The sequence below is a fragment of the Podarcis muralis genome, chromosome 1 (genome assembly GCF_964188315.1).
Source record: "Podarcis muralis chromosome 1, rPodMur119.hap1.1, whole genome shotgun sequence".
NCBI lineage: Eukaryota > Metazoa > Chordata > Lepidosauria > Squamata > Lacertidae > Podarcis > Podarcis muralis.
In genome coordinates, this window is record NC_135655.1 from 84,014,589 (window position 1) to 84,035,182 (window position 20,594).

At 48.2% G+C, this 20,594-nt stretch overlaps 2 protein-coding genes across 7 annotated transcripts in view; one reads left to right on the forward strand and one right to left on the reverse strand.

Annotated features, from left to right (window-relative positions):
* On the reverse strand, nt 1-14,068 carry TMEM198 (transmembrane protein 198). 6 transcript variants are annotated; one of them, XM_028741036.2, is made up of 5 exons: nt 13,960-14,068; nt 5,624-5,875; nt 4,066-4,641; nt 3,059-3,249; nt 1-1,606 (listed from the first exon to the last, which is right to left on the reverse strand). In XM_028741036.2, exons 2-5 carry the CDS (start codon nt 5,784-5,786, stop codon nt 1,460-1,462), a joined length of 1,077 nt encoding a protein of 358 aa, XP_028596869.2. In that variant the 5' UTR covers nt 5,787-5,875; nt 13,960-14,068; the 3' UTR covers nt 1-1,459. The 6 variants fall into 6 exon arrangements, with proteins under 6 accessions (XP_028596869.2, XP_028596858.2, XP_028596849.2 ...); XM_028741025.2 differs by having other exon boundaries at nt 13,947-14,066; XM_028741016.2 differs by lacking the exon at nt 13,960-14,068 and adding an exon at nt 13,354-13,834.
* CHPF (chondroitin polymerizing factor) overlaps nt 12,710-20,594 on the forward strand; it is a 26,973-nt gene continuing 19,088 nt past the window's right edge. Inside the window, exon 1 of the mRNA XM_028740976.2 lies at nt 12,710-12,840. The gene's annotated coding sequence lies outside the window, so the exon portion shown is untranslated. The remainder of the gene's footprint in view (nt 12,841-20,594) is intronic.

Genomic DNA, 20,594 nt, shown 5'->3' on the forward strand with positions numbered 1-20,594 from the left:
TGAAAGGCTTTTTTTTTTTTACTTGCGCAGCCGCAGCCCGGCAGCGTTTGGCACATATACAAAGAGAAAGAGAGGACAAAACAAAGAAAAACGAGAGTGCAAGGTTTCTGTGGTGACAACAGTGGAGATTGGTGACAGAAACATGCAGTTTCTCCATGAAGGAGAGGCTTTTCTGAGCTGTGCTGGACCCTCCCTTGCCCCCATCCTGAAACAGATGGTGAATCCTCCCTGCTCCTGTCCCCTTAAAGATGGAGACACTGAGAGACTCACAGACCCACCTCCCACACGATAGATAACAAGGAGACAAGCTCCAAATGTGGGGGCCACCACACTTTGACAGGGTCCTGTGCAGGGGGACACTCCCACCCCAGTTCTTTGAGGCTAGGTAGGGTAAAAAAGGGTGACACCCATCCCCAGGCATGGGCCTGAAGGGAAAGATACGAAGACTGCAGGACCCTGCCCCCCAACCCCGGGTCCAGCAGAGCTCTTCAGGCCCAACTCTTTGTCAATAATAAATTAATACAAATAACTGCGACAAGAATATGTACATGGATGTTCCCCCCAGTCCCAGTCCCCTGACTACCCTGACCCTCACTCCAAAATGAGGAACAGGGGGAAGGGGAAGTAGGAGGGGGGTATCGAAAAGGCTCATTGCCTGGATACCAGCCGAATACTCCATACTTGCTCCAGCTCCACCTCACACACGCTCACACACTCACACTTGCACACTTCAACAGTTAGACAGCCCAGCCCAGGTGGCCCAGATGCCCACCCCTCCCTCCTCCCTTCCCTCCTTGAGTTGCCCATTCAAACAGTATGCCAGGCACTGGTATGGGCAAGGGGCCCGGGGCCCAGAGGACCCCATTTCCCTGAGCTGGCTGCCCCAGCCAGACTAGAGTGAACTGAGTCAAATCCTACCACTTGTGCCCTGAAATAGTCCTTGCGGGGGTCAGTTCAGGCAAAGACAAAGCTCCAGGACAAGGAGTGGGTCCATCGTGTGGCAAGACAACAGCACAGGAACATCCCGTTGGCCCCTCCATCTATGAGTCACTCCAACAGTGGTGGGTGGGGAATGTTGACAGTTCCTTGTCATTTTCATGCAGGCGATTGGCTCTTTCCTTTCCACCCTTCACTGCATTCCGCAGTCCTGGCTCGGGTGGGTTAGCAACCAGGTCTCTCTTCAGCCCTTTGCCCCAAGCACCTGCTCATGTACGCTTTCCTTGCCCCTTGTTGCAGGGCAGCTTAGCTGGAGCCAGAGTTGCACTGGGGAGAATTCCGCATATCCTTGCAGTGTGAGAGAAACTGGGCTACAACTGCATGTCCAGGCCAGGTCTACGAATGCCAGCAAAGAGTATCTGCAAGTCCTCACGGGAACACAGGCGCTAGGCTAAGCCCACACGGCCTGACCTGCGTGACCGTGCGAGGGCAGCGTCCTTGTGACCTGGCGGGAGGTGCTGCACTATACCCGCATTGCAGGGCCAGAGCCCGTTGTCAGGGGCACGGTGGAGCCACAGTCATAGTCAATGTCAATGGCGGCATGAGCGTTGGCCAGGAGGCTGTTGAGAGAGGATCCCGTCTGCCGCTCCCGGAAGCTCTGTATGTAGCTCTACAAGGAGGAGGAAAGCAGAAGATGAGGGTGCTGCCTCCATCCCCCATCTGTGATTGAAACTTCCCTGTGTGGAAGGACTTGCCTGTGACTTGCTCCTGAGTGCTTTGGGCAGGTCCACCTCAATTCCTGGGACAAGGCCCTTCCTAATGGCTGCCACACCACCCTCTCCTTGCAAGTAACCAAGAACCAGCTGTTCTTCCACACAATGCCTTGAGATGTAATAGGATTTATTTTCTCCCACATCTACTGGAAAGGGCTCATAGTGCTTCCTGGGGTAGGGGTAGGAGGAGCTTCTGGTCCTGCTGGAAATGACTGGTAGGGAGGCTGAGGTTTGCCTCTCTGTGCTGTGATCAGGAAAACTAAGGGCTGCAGTGAGGTGTGAACAGTAAAAGTGTGAACAGCAGATGTGCATTATTAGACAGATAATCTGCATATGTCCAGAAGCCACAGGCAGCCATTCAATATTCTATGCTGCCTGTCCATAAAAGTTTAAGAATGCGTGTCTGCCATTCACTCGTTCCATATTGGTCATACTGGGGCACTGCCAGAGCCCTGTTACCTTGCAATTTTGAACAGATCACAATACCTTAGTTTTCTACAAAGCTCAACACCCTAGTACAGGGAGGGTGCCACAACAGAGCACAGCTTGTCCCAGGCTATTTGTACTTGGGAAGACTTTGGGAATAAATTGATGAGAGACTTACTGGATGTATGCATTGGCTGGCATACTTAAGCATGTTCACTTTCATTTAAAGATCACCCTGTTCTTCTGCTATGTCATGAGGAAGTCACTGCCTTTCCCCCGCATCAATTAGCAAAGCTCCCCAAGGACCACCTGACAACACTATTTGTACTAGGCAGAGAAACCTCCATGGGTTGAGGAGAACTTCCAGAGACACACGAATAAAATGTTAAGAGACACAGAGCTCTGCTTTTAGATCCCAACTGAAACTGCCAAATGTAGAGCAAAAAGCAGAACTTGGACAAAGTTTCTCTACCCATCTTCCCTCCATTTATGTTATGCCATGGTGTTCTTGTCTCGCACTGGGCTTCCTGCATATAGAGGCATCAATGGGGGTGGGAGTGGCCAACAGTGCTGGGAGTCCCACCGAACTGGTTCCCTGCTCCTCTCTCTATGGGAATTCCATACAGATAGTCCGTATGAATGGAGTGTGGGAAGCAAAGGGTGCAGAAGCCAGAGACACTTCTGTCCTATACAGATGGGTTTCTGAATGTGGGAAGCATGACTGACAGGGCTGGCTCTTAAGGCGGAAGTGTGTCACTGATGATCCAAAAGCAAAGGAAACAGCAGGAAAGCCTGGAGGAATAGAACTGGGAGCAAGTTGACTCCCATGAGTCTCTACCCCTAGGGAGCTGGATTCTTTGCAGTGTAATACATACAATCCCACCACCCTAGCCCTGTGCAGGAGGGCACTGGCATTGACTCACTGGGGAGAGCACATCCCCATCAAATCGGCGCACAGGATTAGGCTTGCGACGGTAGGCAGGCTCCGGTGGGTGGGCCTTGTGTTGCACATGGGGATGGGGGTGTGGCCGCCTCTTCTTCTTCTTCTCCTTGCGTTCTTCTCGTTGCTTGATCCGCATCAGCTGAACACGGCGCTGCTGCCGACTGATAATCACTGGGGGGGGGGAGGGAGGGAGGGGCAGGAGAGAGAAGAAAAGGGGGTGTGGTCAGAAGGGGTGGCCCAAGGTACCAAGCAGATGCCACTACTGGAATGCTTTGCTGTGGGATGAAGTGAAAGCCAAAAGCAGAGTTGGGATACCACCTCCCATAACCAGGTAAATTCATAATTGGCAGAGCCAACATGAAGTATTAGGTGTGGTGACTGGGGAATGCACCTGTAGCCTCAAGGTGCAAAGTTCCAAACCATTTTTATTCCAGGAAGCTGCCACTGAGATAAATGAGGTGCCAGCACATATAGCAGCATTTGCTACCTAAGGGAACTAGCCTCCTTTCACTACAGCAGGAATCTCAAGGTGGCTGAGCATGATTCATGCTTTTCATACAAGGCATCACCTGCTAACAGGCTTGTTGCAACTACTGCATATCTGTTTGGATGCAATATGTAGTTTAGCCCTCAGAGAAAAGGGGTACCCTCTGGATGTACCCTCTGTAACTCAGAATAAGGGTTCAAAGCATTAATTGGTTAATTTCTGCTAAATTCTTAACAACAGATAAAAAATAATCCTCAATTTAATTGTTAGGGGGCAGACTTGTGTGTCTTCTCCCCTCTCCCTCAGCCAAATTTGTGGAAAAGGGAACTTCAAGATGGCTCCCAGTTTATAACCACAGCTGGGACACAGCCTGTCTTCCTGGCTGAATTCACTAAGGTTTTCCTTCTGGCAATAAGAACCACAGGCAAGTGAAGATGACAGTTCAATTTTTACGCCAATGTCCACCCCCCTTCCTACCCACCCTGCTGCACCGGACTCACCTTCCGTGTGGGAATATCCCTCTGCCGTGACTTTCCACTGCACCAGGACGCCCAACAGTGCCAGGACTGGCCAAGTGCCCAAGATGACCCAGCTGTACCAGCAGATGGGCCGGGCGGGAGCTACCTTGACGCGCTCGTAGACGTACTGCAGCAGCAGGAAGAGCTCAACAAAGTAGTCGGCGGTGGCGGTCATGACGGCACTGCCGAAGACAGCGGTGGAGAGCGTGGTGAAGAGGCGCTGCCACTGCAAGGTGAGCACCGCACACAGCATGCCCATGCCGAGCAGCAAACCGATGGGGATCCAGACGGTAGGCGGGTGGTAGAACTGCTCCATCACCACCAGCGCAGCCACCGCCAGCAGCAGCCCCAGCAGCAGCCCGACCATGAAGAGCCCAACGCTGCGCACAAGCATGGTCACCAGCCCGCAGAGCACCCCGATGCCCAACCCAATGCCCACGGAGGCCTCGACGCTCAGCTGGGTGTCCAGCACCCGCTCTTTGTAGCACAGCATGAAGATGATCACGGAGCCAAACATCAGTCCTGTCAGGAACATCACCGCCTTGAAGCATCGGTACCCTGAGGAAAGGAAGAAATGGATGCTAGCGGCTGTTGCTGCAGTCAGGAACACAGGTCGGGTTGCCCATCTGTTTGGTTGAGCAGGACAGGCTATCCACATTCCTTTGAGCCACCTGCACTGAAAATCCTGGCCTCTGACTTAGGAGGCTCATGCAGAATACCTACGCAATGTCCCACACTTACACACACAGAAAGATATTCTGTGCTTACCGGTATATCACAAAGGCTGGGGAGTCCTAATATCCAGGGCTTCAAAGAGCCTGCTGCCTTACATGAGCATTCACCACACTCCCAACTGATCTGTGTAATGCATAAGTGGATGCACAGCAGTGTCTCAGGGAAAGCCAGTGCTAGCTTTTTCTCCTGGGATGCTGATGCGGTTAGCAAAGGAGCCCCGTTATGCAGCCTGGAAAACCAATACTAGTTCCTTTAAGTCACATGGACTGGCAAGGACCCATACAGGCTAAAGCACCCACTTGGGTGTCTTCTGTAGAATCAAAAGCATTAACACAGCTCTCTGCTGTTGGAACAGCTTGGAATTACATTAGGTTTATTTATTTATTTTCGTATCAAACTGTTAGCATATTGCATATCAAAATTATGATTAAAATACAAATCAACCCCCTCCCTTGTTTAGTGCATTAGGTGTTGAACAGGGAGGGCTAATAGAGCAAGCTAGCAGGAGGCTACAAAAACTGGGAACCTGCCTTTTCCATCTCCCTAGCAGCCTCATCCTAAACATGCATATTCAAAAATGCCCCCCATAGTTTTGAGTGCAAGCTCAACGGATTATTGCGGAGCGTGAGTCCCACTTCACGCTGTTGCAGACATACTGTGACACAGGGCTGGCTTTGAGTGGAATGGACTCCCTGGGCCTCATAAGGGCATTGAGTTCATTGATCTCCTTTGCCCCCATGCCTCAGCTCAAACTGTCCTCCGGGCACCTAGGACAGCACACAGACCCACCCAAACCCTTTCTCACCAAAGAAGCAGTAGATGATCCCAAAGAGGCAGCACATGGCGCAGACCACCGAGGGTACCACTTGGTAGCGCCGCTCAATCTCCTCCTCACAGCTGTATGTCCGGTCTTGGTTTGGCACGTGCGGCAGCAGCGGGAAACGCAGGGTCTGTACCGTTGACGTCATGGCTCTTCAGGGTCTCCTGGGGCAATGTCAGGCTCCCCACTCCCTCCCCGTCACCTGCGGGGGATGCTGTCTCATGGCATTGCTTCCATCTGTGGAGTGAGAGAGAGAGAGAGAGATTGAGGGCGGATGGGACAAAAAAGGTGAGACCTGAAGGCATAATGTATTCCGCACTCTGCAGGGCTGTTCCACTCATTAAGAAACAACTCCCACTTTTCTGGAGGCTGCAATGAGGGTTTTAAAAAAAGTGACGAGATTAGAGATGGGAACACCCACTAACTCCCTGGGCCCCAAGCCAAGTCCAACTAGTCATTCCTGGCAAGGAAAAAGATGGTTTGAGTGTTGGCAATATATTATGCAAGGGGCAAAGCAGGCCAAGCATCCTAGCTGGGCCTCTAGGATTCCCGTTGATCTTTCTCCACCTCTGTCCCAGGAGTACCAATCTCACTGAGTCACCCCAGCCTCAGCCTGCCAGGGAGCTTAGCAGCATATTCCATGTCGGAATGGAATCAGAGCAATGCTGGGAGGAAGAGGAGGGCGCTGAGCAAGCGATGGGACAACAACAACTTTCCAAAATGGAAAAGTGGGGCGGCGGGGAGCGGGGGGAATGTGGCTATAAAGAGAATCGCCACCGTATGGTCTCCACGGCAACCGAGCAAAGAACAGATGATACTTTTAGCAACGCACATGCTCCCCCACTTCCAACGCTCACCCCCACCCCACCCCACCTTCTTCCTCAAAGAACCTGTAGGGTAGGAGAATGAGTCACCAAAGAGGGAGATGTAGCAGTTCGGGAAAAGCATCTGCCAGAGATTTGAGTTTCATTAACCCTGTGTGCGGGATGGCTGGCTGGCTGAGAGCAGCTCTGAAGACAAAGGAGGACTGGTTAGTCGGCTGAAGCATCTTCCTTCTTCTTTACCTCTGATGTTCAGCCTTGGAAAGCAGCTGCAAATGCGGATTAGAGAGTCCCTGAGTGCTGTTGTAGGCTAGAGCACTGTCCGCACCCCAACCCCTCCCCATTTCCTCATTTCTGGTGGATTGCAGGCTGGAAGGCACAACAGAGAAAAGCCTTTTGTGTTAGTTCTCCCTTGCTCACACATGCTCAGATCCGTCCAGCACGAGCCGAGCCCTCCCCACTCCAGCAGCCCCCAAGTAAGAAAGGACAGGACACTCTAATGATGCAACTGGGGTTTGGGGGGAGTGTTTCTGAACCCACTTCCAGACAGGTGAGGTTTTTGGAAGCATTATAGCTAATGTTTAGGGAAGTTTTTAATTTTTCATGCTGTATTGTTTTTAACACTCGATTGGGAGCCGCCCAGAGTGGCTGGGGAAACTCAGCCAGATGGGCGGGGTATAAATTATTATTATTATTATTATTATTATTATTATTATTATTATTATTATTATTATTATTATTATCATTATCATTATTATTATTATTGTTCCCTTTCACAGAAGCACCGTGTTTTCAGGGTAGAAGCTCAGTGGCATGGGGATGGGTGAGGAGACTTTAAGAAAGCGTGGCTGGAGACATGTTGCCCACAAGCAGGTCAGGAGCCTGGGAAATCTCATCCCAACGTGCGCGCGTCCCCCTCCCCGCCGCCTCTGTCTGTCTGCATGTCTGTCTGTCTGCCATTCCCCCCCTCCCCGCTGACGCCAGCACCAATGGCCGCTAGTACTGAAAGCATGCTGCCTACGGATTGGTGCACTCTCTGTTGCTAAGGAAAACAAGTCATTTTCCCATTGGATGCTGAGAAATTACCAAACGCCGGCCTTCTCCTCGGCTATATCTTTTTCGCTTTGTTTCAGCAACTCGGCTTTTTCCTCACGAAGCCCCGCCCGCTCTTGGAGTGTGGCTTTACTTCTCTCTCACGGCCCCCCTGATTCTCTTCAGTTTTTATCCCACCTGCAACCCCCCTCCCCCCCAAAAAGCCGTGTGCCAATGGCCCTTATTCCAAATATGTGTCCTCCCTGCTGGCTCCCCAGACACTTGATAGCCCTCAAACATCCCCTGAAACTCCCACATTACAATTGGCAGAGATAAAAAGGGGCTATCATGCACACACTATTAGTGCAACCACAGACACAACTTGTGTCACAGAAGGACAGAACAGCTCATCCTAGTGCCACTTGCTTCCCACTCCCAAGTGGCTCCTGGCTTGGCAGGAGCTGGTGACCCTTGTGACATGGAAAGGCCTGCCATCAAGTTTGGGAGCTACAGATCCAGAAAAAGCACTGCCTGAGGAGGACTGTGCTAACCCAGTTCTTATTCTTAGAAGGATCTAAGGTTTACTTTCATTCAAACAACAACAACATATAGAATATTTGATGTCAGCAAGTAAATCTTCTAGGTATGTGGGTTACACCGAGAACGGCTGACACTAAGAACTTTGGACTTTCCCCCTCCACAGCTCAACACACAAAGAAAAAGCAACTTCAATTTCTGTTGTCACCTCAAGTCAAAGCTGCCCACTGTATGGAGAACGTAGTCAGTCATTTGCCAATGGAAGCTTTACTGCGGTAGGCATGTAACCATTTGACAAGCTGGTCATCCATAACATCCTGCCATAGGCTTCAAAAGGTTATTAGACAGGTCCATGGAGGATATCAGTAGCTTCTGACTTCATGTTGTGTCTCCAGTGTCGGAGACAATATGCCTTTGAATCCCAGTCACTGGGAATCGCAAGTGGGGAAGGTACTATTGCACCCAGCTCCTGTTTGTGGACTTTCCATGGGCATCTGATCAGCCACTGTGAGAACAGGATGCTAGACCAGATGGGCCACTGACCTGATCCAGCAGGACTCTTCTTATGTTCTTATGCTATCAATGAAGACAATTCCCCCCACATCCATTCCCTGTCAGAAATCTAGGGAAGCAATGGGAATAATGGACCCTCCTCACCACCTGGTAGAAGATCACAGATGACTGTCAAGGTATATGTTACACGGCCATCTGTATTCCCCCTGTATCATCACTATCTGGTTGATCATCGCCTCATGATCTGCACATCAGTGAATCATGTCACACAGTATTTAGACAAGCTGGATCAAGAGATGCAAAGTAAGTACTGTATATCATTCACAGGGAAGTGATAATCAAAACTAACAGAAAGTTGCTTTCCCACTTGTCTCTGCAGAAAACAGAGGGCTGCCTGACAGCAGTAAAATGGGCAAAATTAAGACAGGCTCTTAACAAATGCAGAGTTAATAGCCACACATTGGGATTTCAATTAGAGGTGTGCTGGGCTCATTTCCAACATCTTCAGAATACCAGGTGCCATGTAGGATTTTCCATCAAGTAACATCAGTGCGAAACTGACTGATCTGGAGGGGGGTTGATATACACCCACCCGCCATACAATCAGGAATGGTCCATGATAAACATTGTAACTGAGCCAGGTAATCCAGGCATCCTGGGTGGAGTAATACCCACAACTGCGGCCAATGTAGTTCCTCCTACAAGCTTCTGTAGTCTATGTCATTAAAAACAGCTTCTAAATATAATTGAAAATGTAAGACCATAAGACATATGGTGGATTAAACCAAAGCTCCATCTACAGTATCCCAGCATCCTGTGGCCAGCCAATGACTCTTAGAAGCCCCAAAGCAGAACTGGAGGGCAATAGCCCTTTCCTGTTGTTTATTCCTAGCATTTAAGAATGCAAGAGCGGTCCTGCTGGATCAGACCATAGGTCCATCAAGTCCAGCATCTAGATGCCCCAGGGAAGCCTGCAAGCAATACCTGAGTACTGAACATGTAAGGTGGTTTGGGGAAAGTGGGAGCAAAATGCTTGGTCCGTGTATGTAGTTTATGCCAGGATCTCTTGTTGAACACTTTGCTCCTGGATTGGAATTCTGGTCCACTCTAATGAGTGTTTACTTAGAAATCCCATTTAATTCAAGTAAGTGCACATGGGATGGCAACTTTAAAATCAATAAAGCATTGCCACCATGTGGGTTTCAGAGCAAAAAAATTGCTACTAAATGCAAAGTAGAATCATAGAACTGTAGAGCTAGAAAGGGATTCCTGAGAATCTAGTCCAATTCTAACCAACTTTTTGCAATATGCAAGATGTTGAACTAGTCATATCTGTATAACATGTAAGCTTGCATAGTTGAAGTTTGGTGAACCTCAAAAGCCTCCACATTTCTACCATAACAAGATTCAATCAAAAGAAATCACTCACCTAGTTTATATCTCTGAAAATCACACAGATCCATGGAGCTGACACAAACAAACTGTCATGCTCTTGTTCCCAAACAGCAACATTTGGCATCATGCCAGCAACTATCTGCCAAAATCATTCCAAACCTAAATTTGGAAAATCCAGCCCTTTACAGTTTATCTCTAGACAAGCTCCAATTTGTTTTTCTCTGTGGCACAGTCTTTCCAGCTCTCTCCGCCCCACTCCGCACCAAATCCCTGCCAGTTATTCTAATCTCCCTCTTTCCACGTGGTCCTGTTGCCTAGGGAGGAAGAAAGGCCAATGCAGTTCACAGCTAGCTAATGCTTGCTATGGGCCCAGAAGTAGCTCTGATACAGACACAGATACCTGTTCTGTAAGGAGGGGCTCTCAATCTGTAAACCCTCTTAAGAAGTGTGTATCTGAACAAACAAGGTTCTGCCCAGGCTGGCACCAGGTACCACAGCCTGTGACCTTTCCTCTGTGGGAGCAGGGAAACTCAAACCTTGATACATTTTAGTGTTTAATATATTTGAGTGTTGCTCCCCACCCTCAAGGCAGCTAGAGGAGAATCATGACCCTGCTATGGGTTCCAGGCCAACTGGCTCAACTGCAGTCCAGGAATTGGATGAATCCTCTTCCACAGCGATTAAGGACAAGAGTGCCCACTTTCCCACAGGCTCTCTTCACGTGTGCCTACACAACCTTTTCGCCCTCAACTAGAGCAAGGAGACTGACCTTTTCATACAAATGTAATCTTAATTATTTCATAGGGAAGAGGAATAGGGAGGCAGAGGAACTTTATTTGTACCACTTCCTGGAAACCTGATTGGAGTATGTCTGGGATAGTCCTGGAAACCAGGCCACTCCACAAAGGAGCTGTGCCCAATACTGCAATCCTAGGTTCTCTCAGCAAGGGAGGTGATAAGAAAAGGTTGTGATAATGTAGATTCTGCATGTGAAGTTTTAGGAAAGAAAGACTGGTCTATACCAACAGAAGACACTATGAGGAGGGCATGTTGTGGATTCTTACTTAGTAGGAGTGGGGTAAGGATAGTTGTGGAAGGACTAGGAAGACACTGCCTCACCTTTTGCTGCAGGATGCAGAAACATGAATAACCAAGCTGTTCCTATTTTAGGGGGAAATGCCAAGGCACAATGTTATGCCAGGAACTTTTCTTCTGGGCTAGGGTTAGGCTCACCTACTCTGATAGGATCTGTGTGCAATATGGAAGGGAATCCTTGGCACCTTATCCTCTTCCTGCCACTGGGATTACTGTGACAGCTTGCTGAAAAGCTCCTAATGAGAGAATCCTATTAACCTGGGAGTAACCCAGGGGAGTGGCAGTACTTTGAGGCGTATCTGCAAGACAGGGCCCTGTCCTGCAGGTACTCCTAGTTGCACTAATTGCACTATAAGGAAACACTGTGCAGAGTTTTCACAGAGGTGGCAATAAGGTATTTATATTATGTTCTAGGACGGATTTATTTTTAAAAAAATGATTTAGTAACACTTGTATCGGAAAGCACCCAAATCAACCACACTTGGTACAAAAGTCAGCTGCAAGCATCACACACATATAAACACACACTACCCAGAGCTTGTGGCCTGCACCTAAGAATTTTTTACTCCAGAGAAGGACTAGCTCAGGATCTTCCTGTCTATGCTCCTCTCAGTGGCCGACTGGAGGGCCCTAGCATAGGATGTTGTAATCCGAACATAGGATAGCTGTTTTGTGCCTGTAGCTAGTGTGTCTGAAGGATATCAAGCATGGGGCAGGTTCAAAGGAGAAATTCACTTTACCGGGGCATAGCCAGGTTGCAAGAACCTGATGCTTTCCTGTTCCATGCAAAGCTCACATGACCATACCATAGCCTCCCTTCACATTGCCTGGCTCCATGCAGTGCCAGCCCTCTACTGCAATCTGGTTGACAGACTCTATCCCATTCCATAGCAAGACATGCTGACCTTTTCTATTCCCAAGCACAAAGCTTGCCCATCCAACCTTGGACTTGCAGGTGTTTCTGGAAAGGGTTCCTTATTTTGTTTTGCAAGTACTGAGTATGATGAAAACACCCAATCCCTATGTTGACTGCTATCAATTCAAATGGAAAGCAGGACTGGAAAATGTGATGCTGCGGTGATAGCTCTAAATTAGCCACACTCATACCCCTCTCTAGGAAGCACAACTTTTCTGAAGTAGTTCCTGTGTTGGCATTATGGTGGCTGGTGTAGATTAGCTCCACCAGCCTGCATTCCATCTCTCCCCTCTGTCTGCCTGACACATACCTGGCTTTGTTCACCCATTTACACCTCGGCCTGCTCCATCTACTTATCAGCTTGTTCCTGCCACTAGTACAAGCTGGACCAGGTTTCATTCTTGTTTGGGACTGGCAGATCCCATAAGGGAAGCTGCAGAGTTGCTAGGATACAGAGCTGCAAAGTCTTCTGGGGAGCCCGCCAGACTCCCTTTGTTTGGAAAGAGGGGGTCCCCAGGGGATCCTGGGCTGGTGGACCCAAAGATGCCTATAGATAGCTATCTTGACTTAGGATACAATGGTTCTCTTTTTGAAGCGGGAGGCATTGTTTCCATCCAGCCAATCGAGGATTTTGCTTTTGTTTCTTTTAAACTCAGCCTTTGTTGACATAGGTTTATGCTAATTAATAACTAGAAATAGAAGGCTGGGCTTTTATTGTTCTCCCTGCGGGGAATCACATCTAAGCAACACAAGCCAGAAGAAGTAGGGGCTTCAGGCAGACACACTTTTTGGAACTACCCTTCCATCGGGGTGAGGGAAGGCTGATAATCCCTGAGCCTGGCTAAAGTGTGACGTGTGGCTCACCGCAGCCCTGGACGAGCGAAGCCTGTTGGGTATGTGTGGGGGACAGTCTGGAATAGCACCCGTCCGATACCCCGCTTCATGCGCATCTCTCCCCTCGCTCGGCGGCCTTCAGGGCTGCTTTAGCATGGCTGCGCGGGTGACGGGCGTCCACGTGAACTCAACCCCGCTGCCTCTCCAACTTCTTCCCACTGCCTGCTGCCTCCGGGCAGGAGAGACAGCGAGGCACGGCCATCCACGGCTTTCCTCTCGCTGGCATTTACCCAGCGCTGCCGAGGCGCCCAGCTCGCTCTTTGTGCGCTTCCCAGTCATTCAGCGCCGCCTTTTTTTCTTTCCTTCTCCAACAATCCCGTTCATTTAATGCTCCGCGATCGAGCCCTCCTTCCCATTTCCCAGCCCAGCGGCGGTGGCGGCGACCGTCTCTCTCTCTCCCTCTTCCCTCCGTCTCCCTTTCTCCTCCGGCAAGGGGCGCTGCAAAGGAGGAGCAGCAGACCCAGCCAGCAACCCTCTCCCTCTCCTCTTCCCCGCGGCGGTTCCCCCCCTACCTGCGCGGCCCGGCCTCGAACCCGGCCCGCCAGAGCCCGCCCGGCTCGGCCCGGTGCTGAGGGACAGCTCCGCGTGACGTCAGCGCCCAGGTCCTCTCCCTCGGCCGCCCCCCCTCCTCCGCCGCTCCTCGCGCGCACGGCGGCCGAGAAAGGCTGCCTGGAGCGGATGCAGCCAGGCGAGCGCCACGGACACAACAAATAGGCTGCTGCTGCTGCCGCCGCCGCTGCTTCTTCCTTCCGTTCCCCTTCCAGCTCCTCCCTCGCCGTCCGCCCCCAACCCTCCTCATCCCCCGCGCCGCTTGGGGCCTGGAGCGCGCGGCGGTGGTAGCGGGGGCTCCGCACAGGCGAGCGTGTGTCACACAGGCACGCACACCCGCAGAGCCTCCTCCACGGGATCCTCTCCGCTCAAGGAGCACTTGTTAGGCATTCATCCCCCCCCCCTTCCAGTGCGTTGCGTCGGCGGGCCCTTGGCGCTTCCCTATTGTCATGGCACTGCATCAATCGCCGCCTTGGTGGATCTCTCTACCCCTCCCCCGCTCCCCGCCTCGCGCTCCGATTTTGGTTTCCTCCCCGCCCCCCGCGCTCCGCACTACCTGCGATCCTTACTATGTTGTGCACCACAACTGTGCGATCCCGCTTGCCGGACAGCCTACGCTGGCTCCTTCGCCATATGGCACCTTGTGAGACTGTCCACTTCTGCCCCGCCCCCAACTGCATTGCTCCAGCGGCTTCGACGGTCTACCTCTGGCTGGATTGCAACTGTATTGTTTGCATCGCTCCCCCCTCCAGTGCAGTGCATTTCCCACCCCTGGTATAATGTAAAAACAAAAACACTCCATTTAGAGGGAAAAAATTGTTTTGTTTTAGTTTTTTTGTCTAGGAAAAGCTTTCTACTAGCAGAGACACACCATGTAAACAATGTTTCATGTGCTGAGACACCCCAGTCTCTGGGGTGAATGCAGCCCCACAACCTTGGAGTCTCTGCCTTGACGTGCCTCAGGACTGAGGCTCTCCTAAGGCCACACACCCTCATCAGCCCTGCTCTGTGCCCCCCTCCAGCATTATTGGTTTGAATGGGTAGTTGAACTCTGTCTGATAATGCCCCTTTGTGTGTGGTTCTACACTCGCTTGGTTGTTTGGAAGAGGAAAAGATGGGGGTCAGGTTGTGTAGAAACATCTCACATTTGCTTTTTCTGGAATGTACCCTGCTGAAGAAAGGTAAGAATCACTCCCATTGCGCCATCCACTTTTGTCTGTGGGCCTACATTCCTACCACCATGTGTGATTCCTTGACTTGGCTGTTCTTTCTGTTATTTGTTAAATTTGTATCCTGGAATTTGTCCCAAAGGAGCCCAGGGCAGCAAACACTTCAGTAATAACAATACAATTGAATACATTTTAAAATGGTTAAAAACACATAGAAAACAATAAAACACAATAAAACATTTGAAGCGAATTTAAGAACAGCTATAACCAAATGATGTGTCTGGATAGCTCTGCTAAAACAGAAAAGTTTTCAGCAGGTGTCCAAAGGAGCAGTGATGGCACTTCCTTAATGTTGATAGGCAGGGAGTTCCAAAGTACAGGTTGCTGCTGCAAATATCTATTACAATATATATATGCTATTGGACTACAACTCCCACCATCCTGACCACTAGTCTTGTAACTAGGAATGATGGGGGTTGTAGTCCAACAACATATGGGGACCTGTGGCTTAAACTGTTAATGTGGCCTGACCATATGCACAGAAATCTGTAGCTCTCATTGCCATGTGGTCCAGGAACTGCAGCTTCTCCGTGTCCACAACCATTGGGCTGGATTTTTATTTGCTGCCCCTCACATGTAGGACAGTAGCCAAATCAGTTGCGTTTGGATTACAGGAGGGATATGAGCTATGAGCTTGGCAGGGAAGCCAGATATCCCTGAACCCCAGAGGTCAGTCATTCCACTGGCTTAGGCACGTCATCGAAACTGCTCAAGGCTGAATCCCACTTACCATCTGCTGAGCTCCCTGTGTCATGAGAAGAAGGAGGAGGATGTGTGGGAATGATGATGAGGCACTGCTGCTCCTACTGCCATCTCCTCCCTTCCCACTCTCAGCCTTTAGCAGCTAAGACAGTTTAGATCCTCCTCTGCTGTGCCAGGTGATTAGCTCTGGCCTGTAGCCTAGAGAAACCTTTATTTAAAGGTCTTAGTAATATAGTCAAGCAGGAATGCATATGTATGCATATCCACCTCTAAAGGTTATGTGGTTGTATAAGACTTGGTGATGTCACCCATGTATTGTCAGCACATCAGAACGTTTTTTAAATTTATTTTTTATTGTCTGGGCATCAGAACCCTAATCCCAGTCGCTCTGGCCGGTAAAGCAGTCTTCTTAGCCTGTCACCAGCTTAACACTTATCTGGATGGGGATAAGCAGCTGATGCACCAAACCTTTCTTAGCCATATTCCTGCTGCCTTAAAGCACAAGGCCTACTGAGTTTCAGCTCAGACCAGCCTACCTCTTTGAAGTATATGGCACAAATCCAAGTGCAGTAAGCACCAAGGAATTTGTTTTTTGGGGGGGAGGATCAAGGGTAAATGGGCTGAGAGAGAGCCAATTAATAGCAAAGGAATAAACGCAGAATGCCATCTTTGCCCACCATAGCTGCAAAGTATACATCGTTACAACCACCCTGAAAATAAGCCCATAAAAGTTACCAGTCTGCAAAGGGTGGTCTGTTTACTTGCTAGTGAAGGTTGGCAGATGAAGGACAATGAGCTTGGTCCCTTCTCCAGCAACCTGCTGCATTTGTATGCTGCTCACAAAGATGCGGGGGGGGGGGGGGTGTTGCTTCTATCCCCATGCAGCAGCCCACTTGATTTCTCTCCTGGCATCAGAGAAGGGATGGGGTACCCCTTCTCCACCAGCCCAAACCTTTGCCTGCTTGCAGTTACTTGTTGCCTATGCCTCCCACACAACAGCTCAAATGCAAGGCTGAGTGTGAGTTCTAAAGCAAAACACCAGGCTTTTCACATTAAATCAGTTTTGTGAGTCTGAGAAAAATAATAAGACTGAATGAATATCAGACTCATAATTGTTTTTGGATTCTAATGAAACTTTAATACAGTATAATGTGCTTGAAGGTGTGTATGTGTAAAAGAGAGGGGTTTTTTTTTGGGGGGGGGGGTTATCCCCAAGGCTATCCTTGGGTATAGATAGCCTTTGTGTGTCAGTGTGTGATAGTGCAATCCTATGCATGTTTACTCAGAAGTAAGTCCCACTACATCTAACGGAACTTACTCCCTAGTAAGTGTGTTTAAGATTGCAGTCTGATTCATTAAAGATCTGGTACATGAAATGCTAGTGGCTTGAGGCTAATGCCAATTCTAGGGGTGGCACTGTAAAGATGATGTAGGAGGGGAATAAAAATAAGGTTTTTTATGTAGTCTGGCCAGCTGGAAATAACAGGGCTCCTGCACCTTATGTGGAAAAGGGAATTTCAGCAGGTGTTGCTTGTCATGCAATGTACACTTGATAGCATATTTTCTTCTGTGTGGCTGTTAAAGCTGCAGTAGCCCTGTGCCCTTTTCCATCTGGCAGTTCTAGTTTTGTGTTTCTTTCTTGTACATTTAAAGCATATCCAACACATATTTAAAGGGCATGATTTCCCTCCAAAGAATCCTGGGAACTGTAGTTTGTAAAGGATGCTGGGAATTGTAACTTTGTGAGGGAAACTACAGCTCCCTGTTTCTTTGGGGGTGCCATGCGATTTAAATGTCAGTTGGATATGCTCTAAAGTAGAGCTTTCCAAAGTGTGTGTCATGACACGTTAGTGTGTTGGCTGCAGTGGTGGTGCGAATGCTTCCCGCACTCATCCCAGGACAGGCAAGGGGTTAGTTTAACCTCTGGTTTGCTAGTAAAACTGAATTACTGTGTCGTGAAATGATGCATGTCTAAAAAGTGTCACCAACATGAAATGCTTGGAAAGCTCTGCTCTAAGTGGATGGTGTGGATCTGCCTAAAGTTGTGCAATTTTGCAACACTTCTGAAAAATGATGTGGAAGGTACTTGGGTCACAGGTTCTGATACTAGGGTTTTATACGAAAAATGTAAAAGTAATACTGTAGATATATATTGTGTGTGTGCATGTTACATGGTTTTAGCTGATCTATGAGGCTCTGTAATTAAAAGCCAAGTTACTTTTAAGTAGGGTTTAGACATAAATGCAACAATAAATCAAGTTCAAAATTGGAGCTGAGAAGAGTGCCCTAGATGTCACAACACTGAATATATTCATTAATGGCTAGATAAAATAAATAAAGATACTTTGCAGCTAAACTTTCAGGTGATACAACAGGAACAGCTGTAAATGAGGTGAAGAATTAGTTTTTAATCAAAAGTAATTAATGGATTAATGCATGAATAATTTTGAGCTTTGTAATGACCATGATAACAATTTTACAAAGCTAAAAATGAGGCACTGTGCATTGGTAAGAAAAACACTAAAATGAGAATGCTAGATAGCTTGATCCTATCTACCTTGGCTCAACAAAATCATTTTACCCACAGGCCATATTATTTTCTTCTGCAGCTGAGTTCATTTTCAAAACAAGCTGCAAGTGAGTCAAATTAAGTGCATCAGATTTAGGCTAATGAAATTAGTTTCCTGACGAGTACAAGCTGTGGGATCGCCTTCCTTGGAAGTTGTTTCTTAAATGACGGGCCCCTTCAGGCATCATTTTTATTAAGCATTCATCATTATTTATGCTCGTGATCTTCGGTGGTGATTATACACAATCATGCTTTCATAACAATTTGTGCCTGCAAAATGTTTTGGGCATCATGTAGTTTCCTGCTAAAATCCTGTAACTTTTCATGCCCCAAAGTGTGCCACAAATGATGCCTCCTGTCACTATTTTGTGGGTGGGACACAAGTGTATGCTTGAACTTTAGATTTGCTGGTCCATTGAAGGGCTCCATCATAGGCTTAGCCAGGATTTATTTTAGGGGGACAGGCTTTATGTTGGTGGGGGGCAGAACAGAGTTATCTGCCATGCAATTGGTCAGTTAAGTATTTTTATTTATTTACTTGATTTAAGGGGGCAGCTGCCACCCTCCCATGGGCTCCATTGCCCTAGTGGAACAAATCCATTTAAAAAAAAGAATTAGACTTTTTGCAGTTTGGAAGGTGACATGGAAATGCACTGAAAAGAGGGTAATGGCTACCAAGAAGGGATATAAAAACTCTACAAGCAAATCAGGATAAATGCTAAATAAACAGGTTGTCTGGAGGGGCCCACAGTATGTGAAATGGCTTCCTCAACACGTAGAAGGTCTGATCTATACATACAGCAGAATATGGTAGTAAAGACCTGTTGTGATATGATGTAAACAAAGCCGGGCCTAAGATTAGGCAAACTAAGGTGAACAGCTGGGGCTGGGCAGGGGGCAACAATGGCAGCTCCCTGGCTGTTCCTCTCAGGTCTCCCATCTATTTCCCTTTGTTGGATGACAGATGCTTCAGTACTACCCCTCCTGTCCTCTCTAAACTGGCTTAGGTACAGCAGAGGACCTCATCCCTAGTTGTTGAAGTAAGACTCTGCTGCCAGGCTTGCATGCTTCCGTGTGGGCAGCAGGCACCATTTTGCCTTTCACTGACCCTGAAATGAAAATATATTAAGTTGCATTTGAATCCTGCCCCATATACAAATAAACTCCCATCTGTAGAATGTAACTAGTAGGCCTGATCAATTCATCTGTCTCCTGAGAAATCTCTATGTGGGACAAGAGGCTACAGTTAGAACTGGATATGGAACAACTGATTGGTTCAAAATTGGGAAAGGAGTACGGCAAGGCTGTATATTGTCTCCCTGCTTATTTAACTTATATGCAGAATTCATCATGCGAAAGGCTGGGCTGGATGAATCCCTAGCCGGAATTATGATTGCCGGAAGAAATATCAACAACCTCAGATATGCAGATGACACAACCTTGATGGCAGAAAGTGAGGAGGAATTAAAGAACCTTTTAATGAGGGTGAAAGATGAGAGTGCAAAATATGGTCTGAAGCTCCATCACCTCCTGGCAAATAGAAGGGGAAGAAATGGAGGCAGTGAGAGATTTTACTTTCTTGGGTTCCATGATCACTGCAGATGGTGACAGCAGTCACGAAATTAAAAGACGCCTGCTTCTTGGGAGAAAAGCAATGACAAACCTAGACAGTGTCTTAAAAAACAGAGCCATCATCTTGCCAACAAAGGTCCGTATAGTTAAAGCTATGGTTTTCCCAGTAGTGATGTATGGAAGTGAGAGCTGGACCACAAGTAAGGCTCATCGCCAAAGTATTGATGCTTTTGAATTGTGGTGCTGGAGGAGACTCTTGAGAGTCCCATGGACTGCAAGAAGATCAAACCTATCCATTCTTAAGGAAATCAGCCCTGAGTGCTTACTGGAAGGACAGATCCTGAAGCTGAGGCTCCAATACTTTGGCCACCTCATGAGAAGAGAAGACTCCATAGAAAAGACCCTGATGTTGGGAAAGATGGAGGGCACAAGGAGAAGGGGACGACAGAGGACGAGATGGTTGGACAGTGTTCTCGAAGCTACCAACATGAGTTTGACCAAACTGCGGGAGGCAGTGGAAGACAGGAGTGCCTGGCGTGCTCTGGTCCATGGGGTCACGAAGAGTTGGACACGACTAAACAACAACAGTAGGCTGCAACCCCTGTAACTAGCACAAAAGGTGCCTCCCTACTCCAGTAGTTTTCTGCTTGCATGGGGCCTGATTTTGTGTGCTATGCTGTGCTATTTTGCACCTTCAAAAATGGATAATGTGGAAAAAATGAAAAACACAAAACTTGAAACTGTTAAATTTATTTTAAATTGCAATAATAATACAACAACGTTTCATCATTTTTTCTCAAATACCAGAAGAAAATGTTTTGGCACACAAATCATTTTGAACAATCTTGTGAAGAGCGATGTTAAATTTTAAGTCTCTTAAAAGTTTCAGTCTCAGGCACATCAAAATCTCACTCCTTTGCCAATTTTGCCACCAAATCCTTCAGGTCAAGTGATGCTTGGGCATGCTCAGTTGATATGGTTGCCAAGCCAACAGGTCTCTTTTGCAAACACTGTTGAGCGTGTGCAATTTTTGTAAGTTTGAGTTCTGAGAAATGGCGTTCAAAGTACAAAATAAAAGCAAAATATTGTAAGAAATTCCCAAGATATAACAAAAAGTAAACTACATAAAATT